Source organism: Rhinoderma darwinii, chromosome 12 (assembly GCF_050947455.1).
Source record: "Rhinoderma darwinii isolate aRhiDar2 chromosome 12, aRhiDar2.hap1, whole genome shotgun sequence".
In the NCBI taxonomy this organism is placed as follows: domain Eukaryota; kingdom Metazoa; phylum Chordata; class Amphibia; order Anura; family Rhinodermatidae; genus Rhinoderma; species Rhinoderma darwinii.
The window spans coordinates 6,852,823-6,880,302 of NC_134698.1; the positions used below are offsets into that span (position 1 = coordinate 6,852,823).

At 47.1% G+C, this 27,480-nt stretch overlaps 1 protein-coding gene across 1 annotated transcript; it reads left to right on the forward strand.

Moving 5' to 3' along the window:
* ETV3 (ETS variant transcription factor 3) lies at positions 1-27,450 on the forward strand. Its single transcript, XM_075844592.1, has 5 exons — positions 1-224; positions 10,455-10,518; positions 12,227-12,464; positions 18,494-18,609; positions 21,525-27,450. The coding sequence occupies exons 2-5, from the start codon at positions 10,473-10,475 to the stop codon at positions 22,727-22,729; spliced, it is 1,605 nt and encodes a 534-aa protein (XP_075700707.1). The 5' UTR covers positions 1-224; positions 10,455-10,472; the 3' UTR covers positions 22,730-27,450.
* Positions 27,451-27,480: the final 30 nt, after the last annotated feature.

The window sequence follows — 27,480 nt, forward strand, 5'->3', positions numbered from 1 at the left end:
AAGGAATGGACTAAGCGTCTGGCAGATTGGGCGGAGTTTAGTGCTGACGTTGCGGAACCACGCTTCGACGTCTCACGTAGCCACCCGTGCAGGGAGGGGAGGAAGCGTAAACCGGAAGTGGGATTAATAAGGCGGCTGGCACTTCCTGCTCGCTGTATGAGGAGACTGGAAGCGGAGGAGGCAGGAGAAGAAGCGGCGGAGCTGTGACTGAGCGGCTGCCACTGGTGAGTGTCTCCGTTCTCTCTTCTTTGCTCCGAATACGTTAACTTTCCCTAAGACGGGGTCCGTTACCGGTCGTCTATGGTTTCTTCCGGGCCCTTGTTGTTATCCCGGACTCTCGCACGGCCCTGACTCCTCAGCGCACGGATCCTCGCGTTGTGCGGCTTCATTAACCCCTTCCAGGATTCTGATTTGGCACCTGGGCCATAAATGGTTAATCTCTATGTAGAACTACAACTCCCAGCATGCAGCAGCGGGAAGGTCCTGTAGCCGCCGCTGCCTGTCTCCTGTAATTGTGGGGTCAGGTTAGTCTTTCCGTCCTGTACACACGGCTGCCACCGCCGTTTACGTATTTGTGTCGCGTTACGTTGCGTTTGGCTGGTTACGCTTTTGTGCGACTTTTCTACCTAGGAAATTACGACAATTTGGATGGTTTTTGTCTCGGTTGTACAATAAATCCCTTGAAGAATCCCTTGTCACATGACTGGACGCCCTCTTGCGATTGATGAAAAATGTCGCCAGGTTTCGTGGCGTCGCGTTATGTAACCGCGTCTGATTAACGGACGTCTTTAGCCGTCTGTCGTCCTGTAATTGCGACGGCTGCGTATCACCGATCATTACCGCAGCTTTCTGATCTACTTTGTTTCCATGTATCCAATATCTCTGCTTGCTGTCAGTTTGCAGAAACTGTTTACATCCAGTAGCTGAAAACGTACAAACGTAAGGCTGTGTTCACACGCGTCGTATTGATTTGCGGATCCGCTGGCCGAAATCCTAGACTGACTCTGATATCTTCGCAAGGTTTTTCCGTGACTTATTTCCGGGGCGGTTTTTATTCTGACGCTCGGAAAATTTGCGTATAACGAGTTTTGCGGAAAACCGTTTCACATGCGTAAGAACGCAAAGTGTTATCGGATTTGGCGCAGATTTCAAATCCGATGCGTCTGTCTGGAGCCCGAAACTGTTCAGAGTTCAGAGTTTGCAACAATTGTATCCAGTTTGGACTGAGTGCATTTTCCCTGTACTGATACAATGTAACAAACTGACCAGAGATTTCTGCTGTTCTGACGATTGTCTTTGACTGGGGAGAAGTGTTTGATTCTAATGGAATCAAGAAGGTTGCACATTCACTGACAGCAAGCAGGGATCTTGACCGTGGTAAGGAATTGATATGCAAACTATATCGGAACGTTTTATAATCCGATATTAAGCGATTAGCGGTGATGATGCGCAGGCTGTGGACGGCCGCGGGTATAGTGTCGCACCGCGATTTCTGAGCTCGCTTGATGGCGGTTCTGTCCACTCCTGACTGTCTAGTCAGTCAGCAGTGTAGTACAGTTCTTGTGTGACTAGGCAGACTTGCCTATCAGGTGCCTGGGAAAGCTGGGTTGAATAAATGCAGAATTTAGTATCCTGATGGTCCACAAGGTGTTCACGGGCATCAATAGAAGTGACCTGATCATTACAGCACTGGTAGAGGTCGTCACCCAGCTTTCCCACACTCCTGAATGACACCTTTTCCAGGGGATGCATTACTATTGAAACTGTGCCCGTCAGGAGCCCGGCAAACACTATTAAAGGGGGATTTCCAGAGGGGACGACTATCACCAATCCACAGGAAAAGGGATTGTCTGATCGCCGAGACCTCCACCGATGGCGAGAACCTGACTCCCGAACCCCCTGTTCCTCTTCACTGCACCCCCTCGTAGGGAAGAGGAGCTGAACGATGCTCGGAGGGGTACGGGACCCATCGCTCTCCCGATCAATGGTGATCCCAGCGATCGATAATTATCACCTATCCTGTGACCAGGTGGTGATTATCCATTCTGGGAATACCCCTTTAAATGGATAACCCACCAGATCTGAAATGATGGGCATTGTGGTTGTCACCCAGCTTTCCCAAAGACACCAATTGATTTCAATGGGAGGAATTTTTTGCCCGCGAGTGGAAAAATCGTCTCGGTGTCAAAAGCTACATGCCCTATCTTCAGGTGTTTACGTCTCTGACCTCCCATTGACATCAATGGGAGGCAGAGAAAGCGTATTTTGCGGCGTTTTTGCCCGTGGCGCTCAAAGGGTGTGAGCAAAAAACCGCGGCAAACGGCGTGCAGACAGAGCAAAATCTGTCTCCAAATTCCAAACAGAATTTTGAGGCAGAATTTTTTGCCTGCAAAAAACTGAACATACGCCACGTGGGGATCAATGCACGTGATTAGTATTACGTGCGGCTTTTCTGCGCAGATTTGCGTGCGGCAACGCAGCAGCGTAAGACCTTCTGGGAAATTTCATGTCCACACTGCGGTATTTTTCTGCACATCGACCTGCGCTGCAGATTTTAAAGTCTGCAGCGTTAATATTTATCTTGCGTTTCCGCATGCAAATTGTATCTGGACTAGTGCTGAGGAAAATCGCGCCAAAATCTGCAGCGTGAAAATGCGCCAAAAACTCATCAAAATGTGAAAAACGCACAATTAGGTGCTTTTTTTTCCCCTGCGTATTAGCTGCGTGTTTTCCGCTTCAACGTGTGCATGTAGCCTGTGGCGGCTGCTCGGGCTCTGTGGTGGCGGCTCGGGGCTCTGTGGCGGCGGCTCGGGGCTCTGTGGCGGCGGCTCGGGGCTCTGTGGCGGCGGCTCGGGGCTCTGTGGCGGCGGCTCGGGGCTCTGTGGCGGCGGCTCGGGGCTCTGTGGCGGCGGCTCGGGGCTCTGTGGCGGCGGCTCGGGGCTCTGTGGCGGCGGCTCGGGGCTCTGTGGCGGCGGCTCGGGGCTCTGTGGCGGCGGCTCGGGGCTCTGGCGGCGGCTCGGGGCTCTGTGGCGGCGGCTCGGGGCTCTGTGGCGGCGGCTCGGGGCTCTGTGGCGGCGGCTCGGGGCTCTGTGGCGGCGGCTCGGGGCTCTGTGGCGGCGGCTCGGGGCTCTGTGGCGGCGGCTCGGGGCTCTGTGGCGGAGGCTCGGGCTCTGTGGCGGCCGCTCGGGCTCTATTTACATCTGTTACGTCTACCAGTGCGGGGAAATCCTATCCGACCGTCTTCCTCCTGTGAGTGTTATTACGACCTGTCATCATAGCTGGTTTGGCTTGTTCTAGGGCAGCGTACTCCAGGTGTATGCTGGGAGTTGTAGTTCCACCACAGCTTGAGAACCAGAAATGGATACAGAGGAACGCTGCTGCGTTTTCCAGCTGTAGGACAGCAGCCCCTATTAACCAGTGTTGTTTTTTTGTTTGAAGAGCGTGACTTGTGCCCCGCAGCGTCTGCATCATGTGGTGTTTCCTCAATTATAATGCTAACTATCCGTCCAGCCGCAGAGTCGAGCATGACGACTGGTTTATCTGCCTTGTTCTTTGTTCCTCCTCCTCCCTCATGTAAGTAACATGTCTAGACCGCGGGTTATTACCATACTGCTCATCCCGGGAAGGATTCATGTTCCTTGTCTGTTGTTGGAGCCGTCGTAGGTTGTAGCCGCAGTGCGATGGTCCGAGCCATCAGATTTAATAAGGAAAAAAGGATTCATTTTTGGCATTGACCTGGTTACTACTGTTCATTCCGAATTATGGAATGGAATCCCAGAGCTGCAGTGAAGACCGACACATTTACACGCGTTCTCCGACTGCTTTGCCTGTGTACAGTGCAGATCCGACTGTAATCCATCAGTATGCCTCCTGGTGGCGCTGTCTTCTCAATAGAAAAATACTTGTGCGTTTTTTCCGTAATCCGTTGTGGAAAATAGGCAGCAAAGTGGATGCGATCAAACAAATCTCCTCCACACGCTGCGAAAATAGTGAGCGGGAAAAACCGCTCAGAAATTGACCTGCGGTGCAGAATTTAATTCCGCAGCTTGTCCGTTGTATTTGTGTATTTGCTGCAGGTTTTCTCCATTGAATTCAATAGGAAGGTAAATCCCGCAAGAAATAGAAGTTGTCACGTGTTTTTTGTTTTTTTTCGGCAGGTTCGGAGCTATTCCTCCGCCAAAATACGGAACTAAGGGAAAAAATAAATCTTACCCAGAAGTCTGTGTTGTGTTCCTCCCTCCAGCATGGCCACCTGAGAGAATGTTTCATCCCATCTGATGGCTGCAGCCAATCACAGGCTGTCGTGGCGGTCACATGGGATGAAACATCATCCCAGGAGGACGTCAGAGGGCCGGCCTCCTGGGATGAAGCTACATCCCATGTGAACGCCGCGACAGCCTGTGATTGGCTGCAGCGGTCTCCTGGGATGAAAGGTCTTCCCAGGAGGCCGGCCTGTTAACAAATGCTGGAGTTGAGTTGATGTGGGGGGTAGAGGTGCTCTTTATAGTCTTGGTGGAGTCCTTGTGAGTAATAACGTATGACGAGCCACGACGCAGCGGCGGTGCAGAAGATGTGTGAGATTCACCGGGGAATGCACTGGAGAGCTAGAAATCCTGAGCAGCGGTGACACCGGAGGATGCGTGCCGCTGGATGACAACCTACATCCATTTCCTCCATGCTGAAAAGTTTTTAAAGGGACACGCCTCAGCGTTTATCACGTCACCTAATCCTTCCACCTGGTCTTCACAATTTCCTTCCGCGTCTGATAGAACTACTGACCTAATTCTAGGACTACCTGGATCTTTCCTGTGCGATCCTCCGGTACTGCCGAAAGGAGTCTGAACTGGGGCGTCCGCGTTGTATTTGCCTTCAATGATTTGGGGGGGGGATCTACCCGTCACTTGCTGCGAATTGGACTTGTCATTGGTGGTTTAGTGCCCATAGGTATATAGGGGCTGCACGTGATGCCGCTGCCCACTGAGCTTTAGGTTAAAGGGTTATGGTTTTCTTAATAGACCCACAAAGCCGGAAGTCTTTTCAAACATCGACCTCACGGGCGCAGCCACAACCAAAGAAGGGGGTAACGGCTCATCTGCCTACACGGGACCGCGGCGTAAGGAAACCTGAGAGCGGAGTGGTCAATCCTGTGAATGACTCAGGGCTTATTCACACATCCGAGGGGGTCCCGTTTTTACGGATCTCCATAGACTTGAGTCTATCGAGGGATTCGGGAAAACGGATGAAAAATAGGACGTACGACCGCGTGAATGGCCCCACTGAATTACATGCGTCCGTGTGACGGCCGTTTTTTTGACGGACGTTCGTGTGGATAGGCCCTTGAAGACCGGTGCTTTTTTGGCATCAGGTAGAATATCTTTGTTTTTATCCGTTTCTTTATCTTGTTTCCCGGCTCCGTTCTCGGCTGATCCTCCTAGAATGCGACTGCTGCCGTTTTGGCTTTTAGATGTTTCTCGTGAGGTGAATGGATGCCCAGAATCGGGGTCTGTTTTCTGCCCACCAGGGTTAAATGTGTTGGCACCTCCTTCATCGGCCCTGTGTTTGCTCTGGCTGATGGTCCTGGCATTTGGCACCTTCCCCTCTGCGCTGATCTTTAAAGGCCCTCACCGTTTCTGCACACGTGTTTGTACATTAATCTTGGTGACCGCGACCCGAAGATCGGCGTTATTCTTCTATTTGTGTCTCTCGTATTTGTCATCCTGTGTTTAATAAGAAAAAAAAAACGCACAATTTCTTTGCAATTACTTAAAACTAGGCCCCGGTAATGTCATGTGACCACACTGACCAATGGCTTCAGCATAAGGCGATTATGATCAAAATCACGATTGAACACGTGACCTCCATTACGATTAATGAACGATTATATAGGCCAAACCCCTTTTTGCATGCTACACCATTGGGTTAATGCTTATCCCGAATCTGCCCCTGACACTGCCCCCGCGCAGTATAATGCCGCATACCGGCCCGCACGCGGTATAATGCAAAAAAAATGTAAACAGCCGATGAAGGAGCGTTTCATCGGCAGATCGTTGCGCTGTTTACACCGGACCATGATCGGGAGCGAGCGTTCATATGACCCGATCATTGGCCGGTATAAAAGGTGACGGTCAGATATTCTTTCATGAACGAGCGATTATTTAGCGAGCGGCTTGCATTCAAAAAGACGGTGTATTACATGTGACGGCGATCGCTAAGGATTTCCGCAGTTCAGTCATTGCTACGATCGTCGCTCTTTCGCCCGCGCCATCTTTGAACTGCGAACAACTGGAAGATTTGTGCTTAGACGAGGGGATGTGGCGGTGACCAAAGATATTTCGCTCCGCTAGATGTGGTCGATCCACAGAAACCCACCGATTTATCGTTCGATCATTGCACGCTGATTATCTTATCAAACTTTTATAAGAAAGTTCATATGATAATTACTCCGTCTGATGGGGCCTTAAAGTGTAACTAAACTTTCAACAATCTTCTGACATGTCACAAGTTTTGATCGGTGGGGGGGTCTGAGCACTGAGACCCCCACGATCGCTAAAACGACGCGGCAGAAGAGATGGGGTGAGCGCTGAGCCGCTTGGTTTCTGATCGGCTGAGAAAAGCCGCTGTAGCGGTGCACGGACTCTATCGATAGTCTGGGGCCGTACACCATTATGCCGACTTTCCGAGTATAGCCGATCAGAAACGAAGCGGCACTGCGCTCCTCCCGCTTCGTTTTAGCAATCGTGGGGGTCTCCGTGCTCAGACCCCCCCACCGATCAACTCTTCTGACGTGTCAGAAGTTTGTATATTTAGTGACCCTTTAAGAATTCAGAGGGGTTCACATCTGCATCGTCCATTCCAGTTTATTTCTATTTAGTCACAGGAGCCGGAAAAATAAATGAGTGCTGGAATCGATGCCCAACAGACCCCATTGATTGTCGGGTTTCATTGTGTGATCTGTTTTAAAAGGAAGAATGGCGCTGTATTCTGTGATATTCCTCCTGTCAAATATGAGGGATTGGGGGGCCGGTCTCCGAGGCAAATGTGACGAGTCTAAGACTATTAGTTGTGGAGTGCTCCCCTGTTTGTTCTCTGGTTTTGTTTTAAAGACGACCTGTCCCCTCTCCTGACATGTCTGTTTTAGTAAATAATTGTATTCCCCATGAACTAACCATTCTGGAGCATGTTTTCTTAACTCTACGTTGTCGTTCCTCTCTTATTCCTCCTAGAAATCTGAGAATTGCTAACTGGTTCTTGCCAGTAGGGGGTGAATGTCCCTACACAGTCTGCCAATCGGTGTTCATCATTCCAGACTGTAGGGACACACCCCTTTGACAAAGGTAACGGTAACACCCAGTTGTCAGAGGATCGGCCATCAATTTCTTATGCCTGGACAACTCCTTTAGAAGGAAATATTCGGCTTTGCGTTTATAAATGGGATAATGAATTAACACTTCGCCTGTGGATCAATCCGATCGACCATGGCGGGCCGGTATCCGCGGCCGCGACCATGGAACGCAGGGCACAGAAATGGATATAAGGGCGCTCAGCGGGTTCTCGGTGTGATTGGATCAGTCAGGTTTTTCCTCTCTCTGCTCCACGTGCCGGGGTCGCTCTTCTACCAGATCAGCGTCTCTGCTGTGAGATCACGGCTGGATGTGACACCCTGTGTGTTTGTCACCACAGAGTGGGGTTGCGAGGGTGGACGGTACAATGCTTTTGGCAGCTTTGACCGCAAGGAAGGAAATGCGTAAGCCGTTAGTTTCCTTTTTGTTTGTGAGACAAAGGGGTCACACACTGATCATTGTAGCGAGCGCTCACCTGTGAGCAGACTTCAGTGCCGCGCCGCAGCTGGTAAAGTACAGCTCGGCTTCTCGCATCGGGGCTCAACATACAGACTTCACATTGTCAGCTTTATGAACCGTTTAGGGTAACGCCATGACGTGTGCCACTTTAAGGTTTTTATATTAAAAATACTTTTCCATGTCTATTATTGAAAAGGGAGTCTCATTCGCATCTCGCGTCTCGTGATTTAGGCCTCGTTCACACAAGTCCATCAGGACCTGTGTTCGTTTTTTATTGAAAAAGTCCCGAATACAAAGTTTAATCAACGGGGCCATTCCCATAGCTGTATTTTTATACGTCCCTATTTCCGTCTGTTCTATGGCCGTGTTCTGGTTTTATAGTGGGGCAGTTATGGGGGCATTATACTGTGTGGGGGCAGTTATGGGGGCATTATACTGTGTGGGGGCAGTTATGGGGGCATTATACTGTGTGGGGGCAGTTATGGGGCATTATACTGTGTGGGGGCAGTTATGGGGGCATTATACTGTGTGGGGGCAGTTATGGGGGCATTATACTGTGTGGGGGCAGTTATGGGGGCATTATACTGTGTGGGGGCAGTTATGGGGGCATTATACTGTGTGGGGGCAGTTATGGGGGCATTATACTGTGTGGGGGCAGCTATGGTGGCATTATACTGTGTGGGGGCAGCTATGGTGGCATTATACTGTGTGGGGGCAGTTATGGGGGCATTATACTGTGTGGGGGCAGTTATGGGGCATTATACTGTGCGGGGGCAGTTATGGGGCATTATACTGTGTGGGGGCAGCTATGGTGGCATTATACTGTGTGGGGCAGTTATGGGGCATTATACTGTGTGGGGGCAGTTATGGTGGCATTATACTGTGTGGGGCAGTTATGGGGCATTATACTGTGTGGGGGCAGCTATGGGGGCATTATACTCTGTGGGGGCAGTTATGAGGGCATTGTACTCTGTGGGGGCAGTTATGGGGCATTATACTGTGTGGGGGCAGTTATGGGGCATTATACTGTGTGGGGGCAGTTATGGGGGCATTATACTGTACGGGGGCAGTTATGGGGCATTATACTCTGTGGGGGCAGTTATGGGGCATTATACTCTGTGGGGGCAGTTATGGGGCATTATACTTTGTGGGGGCAGTTATGGGGCATTATACTCTGTGGGGGCAGTTATGGGGCATTATACTGTGTGGGGGCATTATACTGTGTGGGGGCAGCTATGGGGGCATTATACTCTGTGGGGGCAGTTATGAGGGCATTGTACTCTGTGGGGGCAGTTATGGGGCATTATACTGTGTGGGGGCAGTTATGGGGCATTATACTGTGTGGGGGCAGTTATGGGGGCATTATACTGTACGGGGGCAGTTATGGGGCATTATACTCTGTGGGGGCAGTTATGGGGCATTATACTCTGTGGGGGCAGTTATGGGGCATTATACTTTGTGGGGGCAGTTATGGGGCATTATACTCTGTGGGGGCAGTTATGGGGCATTATACTGTGTGGGGGCATTATACTGTGTGGGGGCAGTTATGGGGCATTATACTGTGTGGGGGCAGTTATGGGGGCATTATACTGTGTGGGGGCAGTTATGGGGCATTATACTGTGTGGGGGCAGTTATGGGGCATTATACTGTGTGGGGGCAGTTATGGGGGCATTATACTGTGTGGGGGCAGTTATGGGGGCATTATACTGTGTGGGGGCAGTTATGGGGCATTATACTGTGTGGGGGCAGTTATGGGGCATTATACTGTGTGGGGGCAGTTATGGGGCATTATACTGTGTGGGGGCAGTTATGGGGGCATTATACTGTGTGGGGGCAGTTATGGGGGCATTATACTGTGTGGGGGCAGTTATGGGGCATTATACTGTGTGGGGGCAGTTATGGGGCATTATACTGTGTGGGGGCAGTTATGGGGCATTATACTGTGTGGGGGCAGTTATGGGGCATTATACTCTGTGGGGGCAGTTATGGGGCATTATACTCTGTGGGGGCAGTTATGGGGCATTATACTGTGTGGGGGCAGTTATGGGGCATTATACTGTGTGGGGGCAGTTATGGGGCATTATACTGTGGAGAGCACTATGGGGGGGTGTTATACTGTGGGGGCAGTTATGGGGCATTATACTGTGGGGGCACAGTTATGGGGGTGTTATACTGTGTGGGGGGGGGCACTGTCGGGGTTATTATATACAGTATGCAAAAACGGGTGTGACCTAAATAGTTCAATAATCATCATTGATGTCACATGTACAATTAATTGTGTGTTTGCTTTAGGTCATAATTGCCCAGCCCTAATGTGGACCCCCATGTTCTGTATTTATGGCAGTATTTTGTTCTTAAAGGGGTGATCCCATAACAGCAGACATGACAAGTGACCGTTCTCTTCATACCTCCCCTGTATTATGTGAACGAGGCCTCCGTCAGGCGGCTGAAAGGAGATCGGGGGGGGGGGCACAGACCTTTGAATCCTGTCTTACGGTGGTCTCAAAACAATTACAGCCCGGATTTGGTCCGCTCCACGTTTGCAGTGCATTATGGTCCGGTTTTAGTAGCTCATCCTGGAAATGCTTGTTATCTCTACAGTTGTGTTTGCTGGGACAATATTGAGTCTTGTTTTAATCTCTTGTCTTATGCAGTCAGCAGGAAGATCGAGGATGAAAACCGGTTGCAGTATTGGAGAAAAGCCAAAAGGAGGGGGAGGTAAGACTTCTGCCAACATCATAAAGTAGATACTCCACCGAAGATGGGCAATTACCACACCGATCAGGGCTGCTTGTAGAGATTCATAATGTGTTTTACATGAGTGGAAAGCAGGGACTGTGCATTTCAATGAATCCTGGGTGACTCTGTGACTAAATGAAAGCTCCAGCGTTCCTAGAAATGGCTACTGCTTCTTCCTGGACTCCGCTACAGGAGACAGAAGAAATCAGACACAAAATGGGATAATACTGGAAGAAAATCTATTACTTATTGAAGGAACAAACACTGATGACTATGGTTGCGTTTTGATTTTTGGGTTGAGATTCGCTCTAAGCTGTAGTTTCATGTATACGGTGTGGATTATATATAGGTAATTGATCAAATGGCGATCTTATGTCATGTGATTACTGGTATAACCCTCTCCTGTCATCAAGTACTTACTGCAACTGCCAGGGAATGCTGGGAGTTGTAGTTTTTATAACGGCTGCCGATAACGGACATGGAGCGGCGTTGGATACTTCCCAGAGCTTAGTGGCTGCGGTCCACGTTTACTGTATTACACCAGTGAAGGAGATAGTTGGGGGGGATTGGCTCCAAATTTAAGGGTCGATTTGGAGCATTTTTGAATTGTCATAAATAGCGCAAAATTTGTCAGAAATGGCGCACAATTTCCCACTTTGCGATGTTGAATTGAGGTTCTCCATGAAAGGGGTTTTCTGAAGATTAAGTGTTCATCCCCCCCTAACCACAGGATAGGTCACAACATGCTGATCATTGGGGGTACGACCACGGTGACCCCATCGATCATAACGGTGGTCCCGTGCCTCCAACTGAATGGAGCGGCAGGTCGTGTGCGCGCGCTACCGCTCCATTCATTCTCTTCGGCAGAGTATGGCGATCTCCGGCAGTCTCATAGACATTGAATGGAGCAGGTGGGCGTATGCTTGACCTGCCGCTCCACTGGGAGGAACGGGGACCCACGTTCTCGTGCTCAGTGGGGGTCCCAGCGGTCGCACCCGCGATCATGTTATCAGCTATACTGTGGTGAGCGGATAACCTTTTAATTTGGGACTGCCCATACGTGAGGAGTATGAGGGTGAATGCTCAACCGCCGCTCCTTTCCCGACTCCTTACCGCGAACGTGCAGTGAGGAGGAATGGGCGGCCTTAGTGATCGGTGGCACCCCCAGCAACCAGACATTTATCACCTACCCTGTTTATAGATTTTAGGACAACCCTTTAAAGAGTCGCTAATGAGAATTATTTTAATTAACAAGCGCTTAAAGTTTCTCGCACTTCCCTGTGTCATAAACCCCTCTGCTCACCCCGATTTGATGTTTCCTTTTTGTTGTTTTTTTTTTATATTCCACCGTTGACTTGTATATTGTATGATTATCTTTGGATAAGCCGGACTGTGTTTCTCGCGCTCGTCACGACTGTTCCTGCTGTTGTTGTGCTCTCTAGAACCCGCCGTGTAGGTTTGTGTTTCGTGCTTCCGTCTAATGCTGGCAAATCTAATCCTTCTCTGCTCTTCTCTATTTTTGTGTACGTCTTCTGCTTAAATGTGTTTTTTTTTTTTTGTTTTTTTTTTGTTTCTTTTTAGTTTTTCCATTGTTTTTGTCTGATCTTTTTCTTTTGCGATCACTTGTCCCTTTTTTTTTTTTTTTTTTTTTTTCTATCATTTATTTGATTTCTTTAACAATCTGCAGGTTATCACTTCCCGGACTGGGCGTACAAGACAGAGTCCAGCCCTGGCTCCCGGCAGATCCAGCTATGGCACTTCATCTTGGAGCTGCTGCAGAAGGAGGAGTACCGTCATGTCATCGCCTGGCAGCAGGGAGAATACGGAGAGTTTGTCATCAAGGATCCGGATGAAGTGGCCCGGCTGTGGGGCCGGAGGAAATGTAAACCTCAGATGAACTATGACAAGCTGAGCCGGGCACTCAGGTAAGCTAACATACCATATCACGTGATCTCTCCCAGCCAATCCGCAGCATTTAAGGCCCTATTACACGGGTCATTGATCGGGTGAACGCTCGCTTGTCGGCTGATCGTATAGTTTATGCAGCAATAAGTTATCGTTGTCGGCAGCACATCTCCCTGTGTATATGGAGACGTGCTGCCGCCATGATTGAAATGCTCGGCAACGAGCGATTGTAGTAACGATCACTCGTCCCCATACATAACTGATCTTTGCTCTTTTGTGAAGGGCAAACGATCGGCGATCTCGTTGATCGGCGATCTCGTTGATCGGCGATCTCGTTGATCGGCGATCTCGTTGATCGGCGATCTCGTTGATCGGCGATCTCGTTGATCGGCGATCTCGTTGATCGGCGATCTCGTTGATCGGCGATCTCGTTGATCGGCGATCTCGTTGATCGGCGATCTCGTTGATCGGCGATCTCGTTGATCGCATCGGGCTGTGTAAAAGGACCTTTAGAAATCAAACTTAGTAAGGATGTTGGTTATCCAACAGATTGATCAGCCAACAGCTACCTTTAGGGTGCCCATGCACGTAGTGGCCATGTGCTTCGCCTATACAAGCCACGCAGCCTGAAAACTCACTGCAAAGCTGCGGCAAGCAGTGATGTAACGGCATGCGGTATTACCGCACGGTACGGCCGCTGTCTTTGGGTGCCTTAATTGCTTTACCAGTCTTTATGGAGATGAGAGAAGCAATCAAACAGTTTCTCTGACCAAACATTTAGATTTTTTTAAATTCTCTCCCCCTCCCTTGTTTTGCTGGATGGAACCAAAGGCATTCCTCGACGGCTGTGGTTACAGGAATAACACGACGAGCTATTAGTCACTCCGTATAATGACGCCGGGCGCGGCTTCTCCTACAGAATAGTAAATGTACATTTCTATTTAACCCCCTACCCAACGTATACTTGCGTCAGTCGGGTAGGGGAAGAAGCTGAGCCAGCACCATACAACGCAGGTGCCGGCGCTTCAATGTAATGAGCGGGAGCCCAGGCGTTTAACCTCTTAGATGCTGCGGTCAATAGCAACTGCGGCATCTAAGCCGTTAGAGAGGGGCGAACCCTTGAGGAATGGCTGCGGTGGGAAGGGGTTAAAGGGGCTGTACTATTAGGATAACCCCGGTCCATCTGCACGCTTAGACCGGGTTCCCATGGGACGGGTACGCTGCGTAACAAACACGCAACGTATCCGACCTGCAATCCGCAGTACATTCCGTCCGAAAACCGCACCACATTGTGGTGCATCTTTTTGGACGGAATTTCCACCGTAGAGAGCAGCGGTAAAAAAAAAATGCTCGTACTTGTGTAGGTCGTTATGGCAACGTGTCTCTCCATCGCAGTCCGGTCCGGCCTCCCTGGGTGATGCTTCAGCCCATGCGACGCTGCAGCCTGTGATTGGTTGCAGCAGTCACATGGGGTGAAACATCACCCAGAAGACCAGATTTTCTGAATCGCATCCACTTTGCTGCTACTGTCAATGCTGCGGAACTTCCGCACAGAATTCCGTTGTGAACATTCCGTAGCGTTTGCGCTACGTGGGAGCCCGGCCGGCGGGCTTACCGTTCTCCTGTATTTGCCATTCTTGGAAAGCTGGGTGGAAATCCCTGTGGCAGCGCATCGGTTGTTACCCAGCTTAGGTTGACATTAAAATGTAGACTTGGCAGCCGTGGATTATATTGCGTTCTTTGGTAATACCTGTGTTCTCCTCCGTGCCACCCCCACCACTGGGCATGGGTACAAAATAGTTGTTTTGATGCTTTGGAGTCACGACTAATGTAGAACATCCAAATACATGTTCTTATTATAACTCCTGATGCATCGCCTCCCACCGTCCTGTCTGTGGGGGATGGGTAGGCCAGTCCCGGCTGCTGTCTGATTCCACAGTATCCGTCTAGTACAGGATCAGCTCTGCTACGTCAGGCGGTGTAGTAGTCGGTGCTCTGCTTCCTGTAACCTTCTTATCTTCTGTGTTTTCTTGCTCCATACATCCACCTTGTCCTAACGGGAAGTGAGAAGCTGTTTTGCTTTCTGTAACTTCCTGCTATTTCAAGGGCCATAAAACTGAAGATCATCTGTGATTGTCTTTGGTTTTGTTTTTGCTTTTACATGTGTTCAGGTTCTCATAGATTGCGACAGCTTCACGTTGCGGGAAAGTTCGCACTATTTACGTCTTCCAGGCGGTCTGGGACATGCAGAATTAAAAGCGCTAGTACTTTCAATTTGGTTGTGGTAAAATAAAGACCATTTAGCTACATTGAATCGACGTGGATATCGGAAGATTCCTTTACAGAGGCTCTGTCACTAGTTTAGTAATGCCCAATCTCCTGGCTAATCTAATAGCCACTGTCATACTGATATTTCTAGTGAAAATTGTGTCCCAAAATGTATTATCTTAGAAGTTATGAGCTTTTTTTCTAAATATGCAAATGAGGCTATACTAGACAAGTGGGAGGTAACAGCAGTGATTCTCCGGGGGTGGAGCCTCCTCACAGCCTCTGACACTGTCCAATCAGCATGAAGCTGCTTCACACAGTGTGAGAGGCTGGAGGGAAGGGGGATTACTTCAAATTGCCATATCTCTGGCTGTGGACCACCTAAAAAAGCGGTTCTGGTGGCATATGGAAGAGGAGATTCTAATCTTTCATAAGACACCAGGTTCGCAGTTCTAGCCGTGACACAACCGGAGATATCACCAGTTGAATACACAGTCGGGAATGGAAGCTGTGTACTATATGATCACACTGTGCTGCTGGGCAGGGATGGGGGAGAAGTGGTGTGCTGGTTGAAGACGGGAGAAGTGGTGTGCTGGTTGAAGACGGGAGAAGTGGTGTGCTGGTTGAAGACGGGAGAAGTGGTGTGCTGGTTGAAGACGGGAGAAGTGGTGTGCTGGTTGAAGACGGGAGAAGTGGTGTGCTGGTTGAAGACGGGAGAAGTGGTGTGCTGGTTGAAGACGGGAGAAGTGGTGTGCTGGTTGAAGACGGGAGAAGTGGTGTGCTGGTTGAAGACGGGAGAAGTGGTGTGCTGGTTGAAGACGGGAGAAGCGGTGTGCTGGTTGAAGACGGGAGAAGCGGTGTGCTGGTTGGACAGGGGAGAAGCGGTGTGCTGGTTGGACAGGGGAGAAGCGGTGTGCTGGTTGGCCAGACGCCTTGCCATGTATTTACGGATGTGTGTCCGGGCCGTAGGAATGATCTGCAAAATACTGAACATGTCCTAGTCTAGTCCGCAATTGCGTCACGGCATCGCCCCTAGAAGCCGATGGGTGCGTGCAAAGTTGCGGAAGCGTTGCCATGTGGCGGCAGGGTCTTAAAGTAAATGACGCCTGAGCGTTTATTTGACTTTTTCAAGAGGTTCTGATTTGTAAATATGGACGCACTATAGATGTGTTTGCGGACATCGTGCCAAATATGCGGATGACTACGGATCTGTATTTTCGGACAGTAAAAAAGGCCTAATTCTTTACTGGATTACAGGAATTTCATTCTCGAAGTAAATTGTATTAGCAGCAGTTCCCTAATGTGGGGTCATTATCGGAATTGCTCAAGGAACCAGTACCGATGCTGTAAAGGACTGTACGTCGCGTAAGATTAGGTAAACGTATCCATAGGACTCTATTAGCCCAACGGAGGCCAAAATTGTCCTTTAGGCCCGTCGGGCTGGTATACATCAGTATACGTTTTTTTTTTGTTTTTTTGTTTTAAAAAAAAAAAAAAAGAATGGAGTAGCCTAGTAGACGACGCTATTCCATTCCGTATAAAAAAAAACCATGGTATACGGTTTTTAACATGGTAGCCTATGGTTGACGTCTGCCAATGTATGGCATACATCAAAGGCAGCGCGTTTACTGATACCTTGTGGGCTTTTCGAAGTGTCCCTTAAAGAGGCTGTCACCACATTATAAGTGGCCTATATTGTACATGTGATCGGCGCTGTAATGTAGATTACTGCAGTGTTTTTTTTTTATTTAGAAAAACGATCATTTTTGACGGAGTTATGACCTATATCAGCTTTATGCTAATGAGTTTCTTAATGGACAACTGGGCGTGTTTTACTTTTTGACCATGAGGGCGTTGTGGAGAGAAGTGTATGACCCTGACCAATCAGTGACCAATCAGCGTCACACACTTCTCCCCAATCATTTACACAGCACATAGTTATCTAGCTATATCGCTATGTGCAGCCACATGAACACACAGTAACGTTACTGCAGTGTCCTGACAATGAATATACATTACCTCCAGCCAGGACGTGATGTGTATTCAGAATCCTGACACTCCTGTAGCGTCTGTGTGATATTTACAGCAAGGCAAGCGTAATCTCGTTTTAAATGACAGTTTACAGCGTAATCTCGCGGGATTACGCTTGCCTTGCTGTAAATATGTATATTCACTTTCAGGACACTGCAGTAACGTTCGTGTTTGTGTATGTGTGCTTTGTACATGAATGGAGAGAAGTGTATGATGCTGATTGGTCAGCGTCACACACTCCTCTGTACAACGCCCACTTGGTCAAAAAATAAAACACGCCCAGTTGTCCATTGAGAAACTCATTAGCATAAATCTAATATAGGTCATAACTCCGTCAAAAATTATCGGTTTTCTAAATAAAAACCACTGCTGTAATCTACAATACAGCGCCGATCACATCATGTACAATACAGGCCACTTATAATGTGGTGACAGCCTCTTTATTACTAGGACCACTGTTATCTACATTACAGTGCCGATCACATCATGTACAAGATAGACCACTGTTATCTACATTACAGCGCCGATCACATCATGTACAAGATATGGCACTTATATAATGTGGTGACAGAGCCTCTTTAAGCGGAAGCCAATATAGTCTATGGTTGACAGATCTGTTAATAGATTGGCATCCCTCACCCTTAAACTATAATAGTATCGGTCTAACGGAGACATGAACTCTCATGACCTCCGTTTTGCGACGGATCTCTACAACCGATACCATTACGCCTAATGAACACGACAGCGGTGTACCGGCCGGGTCCCATCAGTGATCCGTGGAAAGACGGGACATGTCGTCTCTTTCCGCGGATCGGAGAGTCGGGTCAGTTTTCAGACACGATTCACCCGCTAAAGTGAATGGGGCCGTGAAAACTATTAAGTGCCACTCGGATGCCGTGAAATAGTCTGCGCATCCCTACACACAGTCAGCCGGTCTCCCTCGGCAGGTGCGGACGACTTTCATCTAATGTATACGGGCACCTTTACAGTTCCTCATGTAGCTTCTGTCTAATTTTATCCAAACTTCTGCCTCCAAGTTTGTTTGCCCCCAGCAGCTCCCCCGTCTCCTGGCTGTAAACCGGATTTAGTTGTGTGCAGAGTGCTTATTGTCGGAGCCGCCGCCGGCTCTTCTAATCACACATGTTTTCTGCTGATAGCATCCCGTGTCCCTGCAGACAAGCCGCTTCCGCTCGCTCTTCTTTACAGCGCAGGCCGGCCCGTCCTGGTATCTGCTGTACGCACACAGGGCGTGTGGACTTTGTCTTGGGGTTGGCAGAGTTTATAAGTGATGAGTCTATCTAGATTGCGCCTCTGACAACCATAGGCATGGCTTCTTACAGAATTTTTATTTCTTTTTTTTAAATCAAAAAAATTTAGAATTTATTTTTTTTTTGTTTCATTGGTTTGGTACTGAAACGGGGGAACCACTAAAACGGTCGTCCGGTATTGGAACAAAATCCATGCTTTCCTTATACAGCGCCACACCTGTGCGCAGGTCGTGTCTGTTATTGCAGCTCCAATAGACTCAACCCATTGGCTGGCGGTTGTTTTTTGGCAGGAAGCCTCCATGTTTTTCTCATTCTGGACAACCCCTTTTGAAGCTTCTGACCGGCGTTCATACTTTTGATTAAAATATTTCAACAGAAGGTGTTTAGACCGGATCACGTGGTGGCCTCTTATAAAGAAGTGACGTTTTTTGTTTGTTTTTTTGTTTTTTCTGGATTACTAATTTTTTTTTATTCTCTTACAGATATTACTACAACAAAAGGATCCTGCATAAAACCAAGGGAAAGAGGTTCACCTACAAGTTTAACTTCAACAAGCTGGTCATGCCCAACTACCCGTTCATCAATCTCCGGCCCAATGGTAAGAAGAGCTACGAGAACTTAAGCTGGTGTCTGGGTGTTTTTAGTGTGGCTCCATTTAAGCCGACCAGAAACGAAGCGGCGCAGCACTCACCCAGGCGCTTCTGTCTCTTCGTTTTTAGCAATCGGTGGGGGTCTCGGTTCTGGAACCCCCACCAATCCAAACTTCTGACACGTCACTATGACACGCCAGGAGCTTGCCAAATGTTTAGTTACCCTTTACATATTCATTGTGCAATCGTCGTCTTGCTACACAGATCAAATACCATGTTCCTTGTTAGTTTGCCGCTAGCCGTGGACTTGACACTTCTCTTTTTGTAATTCCGTGAAGTACAATGGAATTTCCCTTCGAACTAATTCTAAGTAGTGTGAATAGATGAGGCGTCGGTGGTTTGGGTTTTGATGGATGTTTTTGGATCAGCGAGTGGTGAACTGTATATAATCCTGATGAGGCGGCAGACCTCACCGATCCTCATATTGGAGCTCCACCCACATTTAAAAAAAAAAAAAATAATGTTTTTTTTTTGTTGTTGTGGGTTTTCTTTTCCTGCCTGGGGCAGAACTAGCAGGAAACACAACCTTTAGTAAGGAGCGAAAAATTCCGGTTTCAATTCTGCTCTTTGCACCAGCTGCTCTTGGGGGGAGGAATCTAATTTTTTATTAAAGTTTGTTACCCCCCCCCCCCCCCACCCCTCTCATAGAAAATAATGAAATGGCAGCGACCGCGATAGTCGAGCTTTGGCCTCCGGCAAGTTGGAAAACCTGAGACGGCTTTGAATAAGATGTCAGAAAACTGATCTGTGTGGACAAAAAAAACATCTCTAAGGGCGAGTTCACACTTTGGTATTTCGGCTTAAAGGCGACTGCACATTATAACAAGGACTCACGTTTTCAATGAACTTTGCAAAACAGCCTGACCATTGAAACGTTCAAGGAATAGTCTCATGAAGACGCCCGGTGTCCTGTTAAAGCGTAGCGGGGGACCTCCTCCCCCTCTGTGAACCAGAACCGAGAGCCGCTATGGCTGTCTGGGCCCGTCCATGCATTACGTGGCCGGTCAGAAGCTGCTTCCCTCGGCGATCGCAGCTGATCACGGGGGGGGGGTTGGAGAAGGCGGACCCTGATCGACATGATGCCATTAATTTTGGAAGGGTTTGTCTTCATGAGATGTCTTTGTGACTATGTCAAATAGTTTTCAGGGACAGACCAGGCTCCGACTTCTTCTTCCTATGCCCCCCGTCCAGGCTGTGGAGCAGTGTAGGGACATGTCCCGGATTTCTTGTCCATGTCCTGTATGTTATAAGTGCTTCTTCTAGAACATAGGAACTTTTGCACAAAGGAGAAGATGACTTGACCAGACTTGTCCTTCCACAGTTACCCCGTGATGGTGCAAAAAAAAGATCCAATCTGTCACTATTGCAGCCTCCGGGCACCATATCCTTGTAGCATAGAGCTCTTAAAGGGAACCTGTCAGCAGTATTAAGGTCTCAAAACTGCTGACTGGTGATCTAGGGGAGGGGGAAGGGCATTTTAAGCTTGGTTTTCTCAGTCATTCACCTTGCATGACAGAGGAGAAGGTATGCTTAAACTGCCTGTCAATGTAAATCTAAGTGTATCAAAGCAGATCTGCGATCTAAAGATCGCACAGTGAAGTCCTTTATTGGGACTGAAAAATTAAGTAATGTTAAATAAAAAAGATGACAGTAAATGTGTAAAAAATTTACAAATGTGATATCGCCGCGACCGCAATGACCCAAATAATAAAGTTCACGTCATTTAAACCGCATGATGAATGGCGTTAAAAAAAATAAATAAAAGACTAAATTGATATTTTCCATTGCCCCCCCCCCCCAAAAAAATTTGTAATAAAAGTTAATCAATATGTCCCATGTACCCCAAAACAGAACCAATCAAAACTACGCCTCGTCCCGCATAAAACAAGCCCTCGTATAATTACATTGACAGAAAAATAAAACAAATTACGTCTCCTGGAAAGCGACGATGCAAAAATACATTTTAGTTTTAAAAGATTTTATTCTGCAAAAGCCGTAAAACCTAAAAGAAAATACACATATGAGGTATCGTTCTCGTACCGCCCCGTAGAATAAAGGTAACTTATACTTACACATTAACGATACTGAAATGTTTAGACAGTGAATAGACATTCCACGGGATGTCTATTCACAATCTCTGCACTTCGTTACTGTGTCTGTGGTAGTTACAGCAGAGGAAGCGTGATCTTACGCTGTAAATGACAGGTTATGACGAGATCACGCTTCCTCTGCTGTAACTACCACAGACACGGTAACGAAGTGCAGAGATTGTGAATAGACATCCCATGGAATGTCTATTCACTGTCTAAACACTTCAGTATTGTTAATGTGTAAGTATAAGACTGCACATAAGGATCTAGCAGGATCCCTATGCGCTGAGTAAATGAATGGAGAGAAGTGCATGATGCTGATTGGTCACTGATTGGTCAGCGTCATACACTCCCCTGTACAACGCCCACTTGGTCTAAAGTAAAAATACGCCCAGTTGGGCATTAAGCAACTCATTAGCATAAATCTAAAAACGCTAATAAAGTGGTGAAAATAGATCGTTTTTTTAAAAATAAAAAGCATTACTGTCACCTACATTATAGCGCCGATCTCCTTATATAGGAGACAGGGCACTTATAATGTGGTGACAGAGCCTCTTTAAAAAAATAAAAATAAATTGCTTGGTCGTTAGGGCCTAAAATAGGCTGGTCACTAAGAGGTTAATAATTTATTTTACTAGACCTTGTCTACTAACCATGATCCTGGGGAAACATAAGGGGTGTGTGAATTGGATCCATTGCTTTTTGCTCTTTGACTATCCTGGTCCATCATTTTGAAGTCCTGCTTGACCTCTCCTCCATCTTTTCCTCCATAGGTGGCGTTCCTCAGAGTGCACCACCGGTCCCCACAGCCTCGTCCCACTTCCACTTCTCCTCTCTAGATTCCCCCAGTGAAGATGGACACATGAATCATTTTACTGGAAGCTCCTCTGCGCAATCCAGCCGGGAATCCCTAAACGAGGTCAACGAGCGGAAACCAATTCCCTCCGAGCCGGAAGACCTCCACTCCATGGAGTGGCGCCGCAGCGCAGACCACATGTCTTCTCGGAATACTATTGGCACCGGTCACCATAGCCTCCAAAAGCATAAATCTGATCTCATGCTGCCGGTCTTCTCCATGCCTGGCATGTACCCAGATGCCCACAGTCCTTTTGCCCTCTCTCCCCTCCATGGTCGTGGAGGGTTAATGAGCGTCCCCATCTCACCAGCCTTGTCCCTGACTCCAACCATCTTTTCTTACAGTCCCTCACCTGGACTGAGCCCGGCTTTCCAAAGCGGCAGCTGCTTTAACTTCAACCCCGAAGAGATGAAACACTACCTGCAGGCTCAGGCCTGCTCCGTATTTAACTACCACTTAAGTCCACGGACTTTACCAAGATTCCCTACTTTCATGATGCCGCCACCGCACCGTCCCTACCCACCTGAGGAACCGCAACCTTTCCCTATTAAGCTGCAGCCGCCTCCAATGGGACGCAAGAATAAAGAGCGTCCCCAGAGCTCCGAGGACCAACGCCCCGTTCCTCCTCGACTTACCCTTCTGCCGGTGAAAGTCGAACCGGTGTCTGATGAAGACGAGCCCGTTTCTGACGAAGAGCTCCGTTTCCCAGACCGTGCCGAGAGAGAAGATTCTGATAGCGAATACGAACCGGAAACACTTTCTCCAAAACCGGACACGGAGAAGACGGGCTATACTTTTGTCAAACCGGTAGCTCCTTCCTGGCCGCCGCTCTCCACCGCTACAGCCAGGTTCAACTACCCTAAGGAGGGTACAGAAGCTCCGGCTGAGGCAGGTGAAAAAGCGGCGAAAGACTCTCCCAGTGAAGCACCGGTGGTAGAAAAGAAGGAGGACTCTCTACCACCAAAACTGCGCCTTAAGCGTCTCTGGAACGGGGAACGGCAGGCGGAAATCGTCGAGGATCGGGAGTGCAGGAAAGTCAGCTGCATCATAAACGGCTACCGGTCCTCCGACCTGTCGGTAGAAACTAATGCCGTAGCTGCCGCCGCCACCGCCGACTCCTAGTACTGGAATGAGATGTCAATTTTTTTTTAATTTTTTTTTTATGTATTATCCTATTTATGTGGCATTGCTGCAGAAAGGGGTGAGGTTAAAGGTTTTGTTTCATTAATTCCCAGACTTCCTTTTACATTGCAGGTGATTTTACTAAAAAAATATATATATACTTTTTTTTTTTTTTTGCTTGTGAGGTTTCAGGGATAACATTACCTCTTGTATATGGAAGGGGTGCTTCATCTTTACATCCTGCTCGATGTCTTCGTCCAGCAGGCAGAATAGTTCAACCAAGTCAAATTTTAAAAAAAATTTTTTTAGCTTGAGAACGATATCGCGAAAACTCCACTCGCCCATTAAAAAAAGTTTTCGCGCGGAGTTGCGTTCTATAAATTGCCCCAAAGGTTTGGCATACGGGTGGCTTTCAACGTATTCAGGGTTACGCACTTGTAACAAATTTTTGTAAAAAAAAAAATTAAAAATTAAAAATAAGAGGGTGGGCGATTTTGTTGGAAAACCTGACACTACAACATACGTTGTAGAGGCTGCAGAACTGCGCGAGTTTGAGTGGGAGCGAATGAAGTTGTCTTCATAATAGATTCCCCCCCCCCCCCTGTGATGTCATGGGTGAGAATTGCTATTTTTATACACGGAAAGTCTCTATTTTTTACACGGTGAAGCTTAAAGCGGCAGTACGGTTTCTGCTCAAGTAGGTGAAGTTGTAGAAGGTGAATGACCTGGTTAGGACGAGGATGATAATAAAAGAAAATTAAAAAAAATATATATATATGGTCAAACGCTCAGGAGAAGAAAATATTGAATCCTTACGTAAAAAAAACACCAGGATGTGAAACTTGTGGTTTTCGTCACCTACAGGAAGCAAATTTGAGAGAACGCAGGAAGTTTAGGGAAATAAAAACAAAAACGCTCATCTGCTCCCTTTCGACTTCATTTTTCAAAAACAGACGTCTGCCGAGATTTCCTCCTTGAATCCCCTAATTACCAGGAATGCCTGAACGTCCGTTTCGTGCCGTGGCCCTTTAAAGAGAAGGGGCCGTCAATAAGGACAAAGCTGATCATGGAAGTCTTTGGAGGTGGAGATAAAGTAGTGATCATGGTGGCAACATTTTTGGGACTTCCTCTTGGTCGTTCCATTGAAGGACCCGACGGTCACTTTTCCAGCCTGAAACAATTGGTAGCACCAATGGTGGTGACCGGATTTAGGTAAATACTGTATCGAATAACTCCACGATTTAGGACGAGAGGCAGAATTGACGGTGGTTTGCCCTTAAAAGTTGACACCATTTTTTTTTTTTTTTGCACCGATGCTGCATGCGTACCGGATTATTGCTGTTCAGTTTGACCAGAACAGGAATGTAACGGGTGAGAGAGGCCCCGAGGGACAAACTTTCCTTTTGTGGCCAGACTTGTTTTAAAGTCCTGTACATTTGACACCTCCGAAAGGCAATTATGGCCTTGAATTTGGCCCAACCAGTCTCTTTTTTTTTTCGAAGTTAACCCATCAATCTTGTTCTCCGACTTTTAGTCCCTCAATTACTCGTTGCCCTTCGGGTTAAACTCGGTGACTCAAGGAAATGCAAAATTTATTAAAATAAACTAGAAACCCTGCCTCCATTGAAAGTAGTTCTGACCGCCACAACCAAGCCGGTACGTGGTCTACAACAACGGGGGTTGAGTGTGTCGTCACCGTAGACACTTGTTGGAGAACCATCTCCTGTGGTCGGCCTCCATAGCTTTCCCCTCGAATGATATGGATTACGCTTTCAGGCTGAATGAAAAAAAGCACTTGTCTTCCAAAGCACTTCGGCCACATTTAAAGGATTCGACTCTTAGTTTTTGCCCCCAATTGGTTGACCTGTAGACCCCCGTCCAATCCTTGTATGTAGACATGAGCTTGACCGTTCTCCCATTCGACCCTTCTCCTGGAATATAGAAGAGTATAGAGGATTGTTTTTACTCGTCAAGAAGATCTATTACATCTGCCGTAATGGTCTTGCTACTACTTATGAAACTTGGTGCGGCCTATGGTTCATTTGAGTTTTCGAATGTGCACCCAAAATTGTTTTCGTTACATAGTCCAATTAACATACCAGCGGAGAGGAATGGGACACCTTCCCCCGGGTGCTGCCGTTCTATAACCTTTTGTTGAGCTCCGTTCCTCCAAAAGTGATTGCCGGTTCCCAATGTCACATCCAAAAATGCCGTCTAACCGGTCCTGTTGACACCTTGCCCCGATGTTTCTTCCATGTACGTTGCCTGCAGACTGTTCTTTTCTCTGTTTAGAAGTCCTGCATCATTATTCTGAAAAGTTCCAAAGTAGTCTCTTTGTTTTTCCTGTTTTCTAAGCATAGTCTTGATTCCCCCTTCTAAGATGACCATTTTCCCAAAAATTGCCGTCACGGTCACCCTAGACATTAAGCATTACATGTCTCTAATCTGTACCCGCTCACTCCACGAATTTATACAGCGCACGTCCGCTTTGGACAATACATTTTTGTTAGAAGATCCCCAGTGATCGCTTTAATGTGTGCAGCAAGTGTTCAGTTTCCCTGCAGTGCCACCACAGGAGAAATTAAGTATTACACCATTCCTATTTAAATTAATATATCAATGGAGTATCAATGTAATGAATTCGTATTGAGTCCTCCACAGGTAGAGATACTCTTTATAGCTACTCCCTGCTCCGGCTAATAGGGTCGTGAGTGGGAAACCCCCTCTATTGACTAATCTTTAAGGTCTATTGCTGATTGGCTGGCATTCAGCTCATAGGTTTTACTGTATATCAGGCTACTTTATCGCTCCTGCCAATGTTTATGGGGTACTGCTGCGTTATGGTCTCAATGATTAAAAATAAAATTAAAAAAAAATACAGCCCGATAACGAGCAATGGTTCATCTTTTTCATTGGATGAAGTTGCTCATTAACATTACAAGGAGACTGGTTAAACTCAGGAACTGGGGAAAACCATTACATTAACCCTTCATGCCTTCTGCTAGGAAGTGGCTTCCACTTTCTTTTGAAAAGTTAAAGGTTAACCACAAGATAGCTGCCTCCTACAGGTAGAAAAAGGAATTGCATACAATATTTGCCCCAACCCTACCCCAAGTGCCAGGTTAATCTAGATGCTGCTTTTTATGACCGATGTAGGCTTGCTATTGTATTATACGGTGTGTTTTTGTGTGTTTTTTAGTTTAACTTGATATTAACATTAAGTTATCTTTTTACTTTGGGGGGATTCAGAAGAATAGCCTTTTCCACTGTGGGATTTGCACATCATCCCGATGACATTTTCTCACGTTTCAGGGATTTCTCAGGACCTCTGACACTGGACCAGCCAATAGCGGGCCAGGTTGCATTTTTGATTTTTAAATGTAAAGACTCTGAGCTCAAAATCAACATTGTATTGAACAAAGAGCCCCCTCTAGTGTTAAGAAGTTGCTATTGCAACCGTTTCCGGAAACGCAGGTGGACAATGTCCTCTATAACCCCTTATTAAAAGTCAGAGTTGGAGATATATATATATATTTTTTCCAGAATTTTTCATGTTTATTAAAGTGCCAAATATTTAAGCGAAAGAGCGATGTAATGTACACCGGTGTGTCGTATCTATGAACACTAAATGGACAATCAACCAAGTGGCCTGGAGTCGTGTACAAAGCATTAACCAATGTTCTGGATCTTGGATCTACTCTAGATACTTGTCAGAAGATCACATCAATGGAGCTTATTGGCTTGGACCACCACCGATTTCCAGGACCAGGTTCTGGGTGGCTCCGTAGAATGCCCGATCCGTTTTACCGACCTCTAGTTTATAGGTCCAAGCCGATGGTGCCACCAATGTGGTCATCTGACATGTTGGGTGATTTTTCCCGTTTTAAGTTCTCAATTTATGTGCTATGACCTCTTCACGTTTACTTTTAATAGTGTGGAGCGTCTTTATTTTGGGTATTGTGGGGGGGTTAAAGTAAGGAGCTGTAAGGACGTTATGGAATCATGTCTGAAAAGTTAGCTACTAGACCACGGTGAGATGGCTCCATTGCATCATCCCTCGAAAGGTCTCGGTCAATGATGGAACATATGTTCCTGTATGATTTTTAAGAAACCTTACTTTTTTGTTGGTAGGGGGAGCTAGTGAGTAGTTTTTAAGGGGTTACATTTTTGGTCATATTCCTTTTTAAAAAAAAAAAAAAAATGGCTGCACTCCTGCGGTACAGAATACAAGTAGCCTCAAGGTATCTATTTTCGTCATGGCGCCATCTTGAGGCACCAACATTAACTACACAAGCTCATGGAAATCTCCTAAAACTTGGTTGGTTGTCCCGCTTTTTTTTTTTTTTTTTTAAATTCCAGCATTGTATTTGATTAAGATGTTGGATTTTTTTTTCCTTTTAGACATTTTATAGGGATTATTTTTAATAATGCACCCCACCTTATTCTAGATATTCAGCATTGATGCTGGGGGTGGCGATTTTAACATGTGCCCCCCCCCCCCCCCCCTGCTCTTTAGACTAAATTGGGGGAGTTTCTGTACATAAATGTATACTAGCTAATCTGTGCAGTGCCTTTAGACGTTCCAATTTCTATAAAGTCTTCAAAACATAACTTTTTGGCATATATATTATATATATGATGTAATGTTATATAGAAATATATGTATAATATACATATTCTTTCCCAGGGGTATGTGATAGCTCTGTATTTTGTATAAAATTTGGAAGTAAAAGTATTTTACCTCAAATTTT

Excerpts from the sequence above, each read along its gene's own strand:
- ETV3 (XM_075844592.1), top strand. The coding sequence starts at position 10,473 with ATGAAAACCGGTTGCAGTATTGGAGAAAAGCCAAAAGGAGGGGGAG. Across the intron at positions 10,519-12,226 it reads AAAGCCAAAAGGAGGGGGAG|GTTATCACTTCCCGGACTGG; the intron begins GTAAGACTTCTG and ends AACAATCTGCAG. Across the intron at positions 12,465-18,493 it reads AAGCTGAGCCGGGCACTCAG|ATATTACTACAACAAAAGGA; the intron begins GTAAGCTAACAT and ends ATTCTCTTACAG.